This window comes from Lipotes vexillifer, unplaced genomic scaffold (assembly GCF_000442215.2).
Source record: "Lipotes vexillifer unplaced genomic scaffold, Lipotes_vexillifer_v1.1 scaffold1223, whole genome shotgun sequence".
In the NCBI taxonomy this organism is placed as follows: domain Eukaryota; kingdom Metazoa; phylum Chordata; class Mammalia; order Artiodactyla; family Lipotidae; genus Lipotes; species Lipotes vexillifer.
This window is the reverse complement of record NW_006795957.1, coordinates 526,938-533,915: the sequence shown is the minus strand read 5'-3', so window position 1 is coordinate 533,915 and position 6,978 is coordinate 526,938. Positions and strand designations below refer to the sequence as shown.

Here is a 6,978-nt window from a genome sequence, read left to right as displayed (position 1 = left end):
ACCTGGGAAGCTGCAGGGGCTTAGGACTGAAGTTGGGTCTCCACCTTGTCAGAACTCACAGCTCGACAATGCTGTTCTTTGCATTAGAATTGGAAGGAGCTTCTTAAAGTGTTTGGGGGCGGGGGGCTTCCCCAGTGGTGCAGTGGCTAAGAGTCTGCCTGCCAGTGCAGGGGACACGGGTTCGAGCCCTGGTCTGGGAAGATCCCACATGCCACGGAGCAACTAAGCCCGTGCGCCATAACTACTGAGCTTTCACTCTAGAGCCCGTGAGCCACAACTACTGAGCCCACGTGCCACAACTACTGAAGCCCGCGCGCCTAGAGCCTGTGCTCCGCAACGAGGAGCCCGTGCACTGCAACGAAGAGTAGACCCCGCTTGCCTCAACCAGAGAAAGCCCGCGCGCAGCAATGAAGACCCAACACAGTCAAGAATAAATAAATAAAATAAAATAATTTATTTTAAAAAAAGTGTTTGGTGGGAACACTCATTCCCCATTGCTCACATTTCCACATGGAGAAACTTCTATTGCTGTCTCTTTCCTTGCCTTTTCACCCCTTCCAAAGGCTGAGGAATGATTTACTGGATTGGATAGGCATCACGGCTCAGCCCTCCAGCTTCCCTCCTCTTGGAGCCAGCTTGCCCAGTGTTCTGACCTGCTGCCTGCACCCAAGGGGAAGGACTGCACTTGCCCAGGGGGAAGGACTGCACTGCCTATGACCAGACAACCACATCCAATGCTGGGTGAAGTGGCAGCAAGACCAATGCCGCTTTCTCATGTCTGCTCTAAAAGTGATACAGGTTATATGTTATCTCCAATTCTCGGATCCTGTAGCTACCTTTCGATTTATCCTGAATTTGGGAAGGGGAGTGAAGAAATAACCATTCCCTCCCGTACAAGTAAATTCCACAGGAGAGGAATTAGTCTGGCATTATCTAGGAAACCAGGATACAGGGAGGAGGGGCACAGCTTTGGAATTGGCCCAGGACTAAATTTTGGCTATGAACTTGGCCACGGATCAACCACCCTGGGCTCAGCTTCCTCGTCTGAAATATACCACCGGTCAGGACTCTTGGTTGTAAAGGAAAGCTCCTTTGACTAAACTGAAAAGGAATTTATTAAAGGAGGCAAGGCAGTTTCCCTCTGTCCCGGCTCGCCTCCCAATCTCGGAGAAGGCTGGAGAAAAGGCTTAGCACTTTCGGGTCGGGACAAAGCCCACGCCCAACCACGGCCTGCCCCAGGCACCCATAGTGACCTCTAGCCCTGGCTCGGGCAGTACAGCGGGACCTCCGGCACGTGCTCCCCGTTCTCCGGCCGCAGCTCGCGAGCAGGTGCACGGCGAGCTCTGATTGGCAGAACTGAAGCCACGTGATGCCCCCACCCCCCGGCCCTGCACGTCCTGCCGGGAGAGAACTTGGCTTACGCCTTAGGCTCAGCAGCGCGGGTGTATGACGTTGAGAGTCCTCAAACAGAGGAGTAGTTGCAGGGACGGTGGGGGCCAAAGAGGAGGAATATCCCACACAATCCTTCTCCAGAGAGGCCAGGAGGATGAAAGAAGACAATGGCTCTGGACTTTAGATAGCAACACTTTTATTATTCCCAGGTTCCGCCCGCTGCTGTCCCCTCCATGGCTCCCCACGTCCCCTAAGATCGTGCCCCTCCTCCCCAACCAAGGCACTCTCCAGGGGAGGTGACAAAGGTGGCAGTGAAGGAGGTGGTGGTGGAGAAACACCTTTACTGGAAGACCAGTGTGGACACGAGAAGGGGGAATGGAGTGAGAGTGCGCGAGAGGTGGGGTCCAAGGAGCCAGTGCCTTTTTCAGCGCCCCTCCTGAGGGCTGAGAAGAGACGGGCTGACACGCCCCGGCACCATCAAGGCCCTGCTCTCCTTTGGGAGAGGGCCTCGTGGGTGAGGGGGAGTCAGGAGGCCTGGGGTTCCCACAAAGAGAGGGAGAGAAGCCACCGGGTTTCACCGATCCATGCTGTCGTCCGTCGGGGTGGAGAAACAGGTCTGTAGCAACTTTTCGCAGAACTCCAGCTCCTCCTGGATTGGGGTGTGAGATTGGGAGCCCTGAGTGCAGAGGCCAACCCCTGCCTTCACCAGCCTTGCCTGCAGAAACGGCACCTCTTCCCTCCCACCCACCACCCCAGAAGCTTCCTGTCTCACCCCACTGGTCTGTCCTCACATCAGCCCCCTCCAGCTTGTCCTAACTCCCAGAAATGACCAACCTCGATTAATCCCTACTTAAAATCCCTTCCATGGATACAAACTCCGGAGACCAAGAAAGAAGCACTGATAGATTGGACCACATAAACATAAAAGGTATCTGCATAGCAGAAAGATGCCAGAAACAAAAGTGAAAGAAAAACAACAATTTGGGGTGAAAAATATTTGCAACTCATCACAAACGTCTAACATACTTAATACTTCAAGAGCTTTAATGGGGGCTTCCCTGGTGACGCAGTGGTTAAGAATCTGCCTGCCAACGCAGGGGACACGGGTTCGAGCCCCGGTCCGGGAAGATCCCACATGCCATGGAGCAACTAAGCCCATGCGCCATAACTACTGAGCTTGCACTCTAGAGCCTGTGAGCCACAACTACTGAAGCCCGCGTGCCACAGCTACTGAAGCCTGCACGCCTAGAGCCGGTGCTCTGCAACAAGAGAAGCCACTGCAATGAGGAGCCCGTGCACCGCAACGAAGAGGAGCCCCCGCTCGCCACAACTAGAGAAAGCCTGCAGGCAGCAACGAAGACCCAACGCAGCCATAAATAAATAAATGCATGCATGAATGAATGAATGAATGAATTTTTTTAAAAAAATAAAGCTTTAATGAATCAGTTGCAAAACCACCACCCATTAGATAAATGGGCAAAGGATATGAATGAGTAGTTCACAAAAAAAGGAAAAAGATGCCCAACTTCACTCACGGGAGAAATGCAAACATAAACTGGACTGGAATACTGCTTGTCACCAATAAGCTTGAAGAAAGGTCACATGGCTTGAGGCACCCTATCCTGGCCAGGATGTGGGAAAGTTGAGCACCCTCATGGCTGCAGTGTCGACTGGTTCAACTTCTACGGAGAACAACTTGGCAACAGCTAAGGACATGGTGCTTAAACCCTGTAACTTCATCTTTAACCTACCTTAACCCAGCCTTTCCCTTTCTAGAAATTGTTCTATAGACATACTCCTAAAGTTACATGTGTAAAAGGTTATTCTTTTAGCAGAGTTGATAGTAGTGAAAGAGTGGAAACAAACTCCAAGAGGATAGAGCCATAGGCACCGACAGGAAACACACTCGTGGGTATGTTATGAAAGGGAATATGGCAAGAGCAGAATAGTGGTCAGAATAGGCTGAATTGACACAAAATGAAGAGAGGAAGAGGAAAAGAATTGATATGTACATTTCCTTGTATGTGCACAGACTATCTTAGGAAGGCCACAGGAAGAACTGGGTGGATAGGAATAGGGGTAGGAGGGAGACTTTTCACTGTTTATCCTCTCATGCATCTTAAATTTTGAACCACATGACTATGGGGCCTATTCAAAAAGCACCAATGTAATTTAATTTAACTCTACACAGGGCCCACAAAAATACCTACAAAAGAGGACTGGCTAAATCATGATGTAATCACTTCAGAGAATACTATGCAATTATAATATTGAATTACACTGAAATTAAAGCACACCTCTATTTACATATCTGGAAAGAGTTCTAAGACAGGCACATAGGGGAGAAAGAAGGCCATGTGAAAACAGAGGCAGAAATCGGAGTGACGGATGTATCCATAAGCCAAGGAACGTCAAGGACTGCCAGCAACTACTAGAAGCTGGAAGAGGCAAGGAAAGATTCTTCCCTAGAACCTTCAGAGGGAGCACGGTCTTGGTGACACCTTGACTTCAGACTTCTGTTCCCCAGAACTGTGAAACAATACATTTCTGTGTTAAGCCACCCAGTGTGTGGTACTCTGTTACAGCAGCTCTAGGAAACAAATGCACCACCTTACCTAAAATATCACAGCCCACCATTCTCTAACTCCTCACTGTAGTTCTAACTTCCTCATGTCATATTATACATGACAGTATATGTTAAATTATATAGATACGTATTACACGTGTGTCTATAGATAGATGGATATGTATCTGTAAATATGTATTTGTGTGTACGTTTGTCTACATTTTTATCTGTTACCCCATGAGCCCCATGAGAACCAAGGCTGTATCCCTTTACTCCAAATCTCCAGTGCTCAGGTTGGGACCTGGCACATGGGTGACCTGCCCCTGATGGAAAAATGAAGGTTTCCACAGCTGTATACATATGTAAAACTTCTCACACCGCACACTTTCAATATAGGTAAACTATACCTCAATAAAGCTGTTAAAATTTGTTTTGAAAACAAACAAAAAGGCATGTTGGCCGGTTCACAGGAGGCTTCCCTCACCAGGTTGGTCTCATGGTCTGGTACCAGGATCTGGCACACTAGAGACTCAGGGAACAAACACATGGATGCACCAAGCAAGGATGGCTAAAACCACAGGCTGGACGAGGGCCGGGGCTTCCCCTGCCCCCCACGGGCACAAATCTCCACGGGTTCCCGTGATGAGGTCAGGGGGCGAGCCCCTGGGGGCGGGCACTGTGCCTCTCCCAGTCACCCCCGCTCCTCACACCCAGTGCCCAGCACCCTTCTGTAAACACCTGATGGTGTCCACAGAGGAATGATCTCAGCAGAATGGAAGTCCCAAGAAGCTGGCATGTTTGCTGTGTCCAGCTTTGATGAAACACCAGCGTCTGGACGGTGCTATAATGGCTGGATAAATTACTTAAGTGAAGTTAACTAAATCACTTAATCCTTTAAATAAATAACTACTGAATATGTAAGTAGTTGTTCTTTATCACTTATTTGTTACTTATCTATTTAAATACCTGAGTTGTTACTTATCACTTGCTACTCAGTATCTATATAATTAATATCTAATGAGTTATCACTTATTTGTTACTTATCTATTTAACTATTTAGTGAGTTATTTATTGCTGTTATTTATCACTTGTTACCCTTTATCTAATTAAATAGCTAATGAGTTGTTATTTATCACATATTAGTTACTTACCTATTTAATCAAATATTTAATTTGTTGCTATTTATCACTTATTTATCAATCTAAAAATACTTAAATATTTGAATGATATGATGTAAACAACAATATTAAATAATTTGGATAATAATTAGATGAGTTTGGGGGAATTCCCTGGCGGTCCAGTGGTTAGGACTCAATGCTTCCACTGCAGGGGTTACAGGTTCTATCCCCACTTGGGGAACTAAGATCCCGCAAGCTGTGAGTCATGGCCAAAAAAAAAAAAAAAAAAAAAATCCCATAACAAATAACCAAAAATCATGAAAACTCAAGATGAAAGGCAGTGCATCCTTCTTGAAGTCTAACCATGGTTGACATCTGGCCCTGTAGCGGTCACTTTAGACCAGTCACCTGGCTTCAATTCCATCTTGATTCCTACTTCCATTTTGCCCACTCATCTTCCCACCTTCATCTCTTCTTGTGCCACTGGCAGGCAAAACAGCAAGCTGCCATTTGCAATGTATCTCAGTAGGTGAAGGCATTCTTCTTATCCTCACTCTGCCACTTACTGCTTAGGTGACCACATGCAAGTTATTTAAGCTCTCCGAGGCTTTATTTTCTTATCTATAAATAGGGAACGTAAGACCTAAGTGATGTGTATGTTTGAGGATTAAATGAGAACAGTTATGTAACAGGCTGTTTGGTATTATTTTGGTGACTTCTTCCCTCAACCTACAGATCCACTTTACTCCGGACTCTGCATCAGAGCCTGGGGACTTGAAGACTCAAAATAAATCCTCACACATATGTTTAGAAAAGCTTTGGCAAAAAAAAAAAAAAAAAAAAATTAAATTAATTCGTTAACTCTAACTCTCAAAACCCCGAGCTTCTGGTTCTCCTTGCAATCCCCCTGGTGTTAACACAGCATGAGTCACATGGGAGGGGGGGCAATAAATGTTTTCTGAATGATGACTAGAGAAACACATGAATTGCAAAGAGGATGTAAACAAAAGCGTGGGCGAAGAGACCACAGAGACCCAGAAGGCAGGCACCAGGCTGGCCCCTCCCACAAAACACAGCTGGGTCCCCTGGGCCAGCGCCCCCGCCCCCCCCATCAGCAGTACCTGGTACTCCTCGTGCTGCTGCAGCAGCTGGCACCGGTGCCGCAGAAGCTCCTCCAGGCCCAGCTCGGGCTCCCGGCACTCCCGCACACCCTGGGGGAAGTCCGTCACCAAGCTGCGGGGACAGGAGAGAAGCCCTTGGGACCTCGCTCTGCACAGCACCCCAAACCACGGGAGCCTCGGCAAGCTGCTCCCCCACACTGGGCCTCAGTTTCCCCACCTGCAACGTTGACTTCACTCCTGTCCCCGCCCCAGCCCAGGGACTTTGATGAGACTTGTACAAAACAGGGCACTCAGCACAGTGCCCGGCCTGGAGCCGACTTGACACATGAGAGCTGCTGCCTGCTTGTCCAGCTGCTCCACTCCATCGTGTTTTAAGACTCTAATCTGCTTGTACTTTGTGTGGGGGATGGGGGAGTATGGGTGTAAGAAAGACTCTCCCCCTCCTCCCCAGGCTGCTGCGGCAGCCCCCAAAGGTGAGGAAACTGAGGCTCAGGGAGGGCCAGTGCCGTGGTTCCTGCTCCTCTCTGACCCTAAACCCTTTAGCCCCCACAGGGGTGCCGGTCCTTTTGGGCCCCAGCGCACCTGCACAGGGCTCCAAGCACATGCTCATGGAAGGGGCTGTGTTCTGTCCGGACGAGGGCCACCAGCTGCTGGACCATGCCCATGGAGCACAGGGTCCCTGTGGAAGGGCCACGGGGTCAGAGGGGCAATCCCTTCCCCCGTGCACTCCCCGCCAGGAACCATCCCAGCTCCTGCCCTGGCCACCCCACCTTTGTGTTCA

At 49.0% G+C, this 6,978-nt stretch overlaps 1 protein-coding gene across 2 annotated transcripts in view; it reads right to left on the bottom strand.

Annotated features, from left to right (window-relative positions):
* Positions 1 to 1,571: 1,571 nt before the first annotated feature.
* The window catches only part of HSPBP1 (HSPA (Hsp70) binding protein 1), a 14,058-nt gene continuing 8,651 nt past the window's right edge, over positions 1,572 to 6,978 (bottom strand). Inside the window, exons 5-8 of one of the 2 annotated variants that reach the window (XR_457121.1) lie at positions 6,968 to 6,978; positions 6,780 to 6,876; positions 6,198 to 6,309; positions 1,572 to 2,041 (exon numbers count right to left, since the gene is read on the bottom strand). The exon at positions 6,968 to 6,978 is cut by the window's right edge and continues 132 nt beyond it. Coding sequence is in view for 1 of the 2 variants with exons in the window: in XM_007468015.1 (XP_007468077.1) it covers positions 1,967 to 2,041; positions 6,198 to 6,309; positions 6,780 to 6,881; positions 6,951 to 6,978 (317 nt within the window). In the remaining variant the exon portion in view is untranslated. Of the gene's footprint in view, positions 2,042 to 6,197; positions 6,310 to 6,779; positions 6,882 to 6,950 lie in introns of both variants that reach the window. The other variant, XM_007468015.1, reaches the window with a different exon arrangement.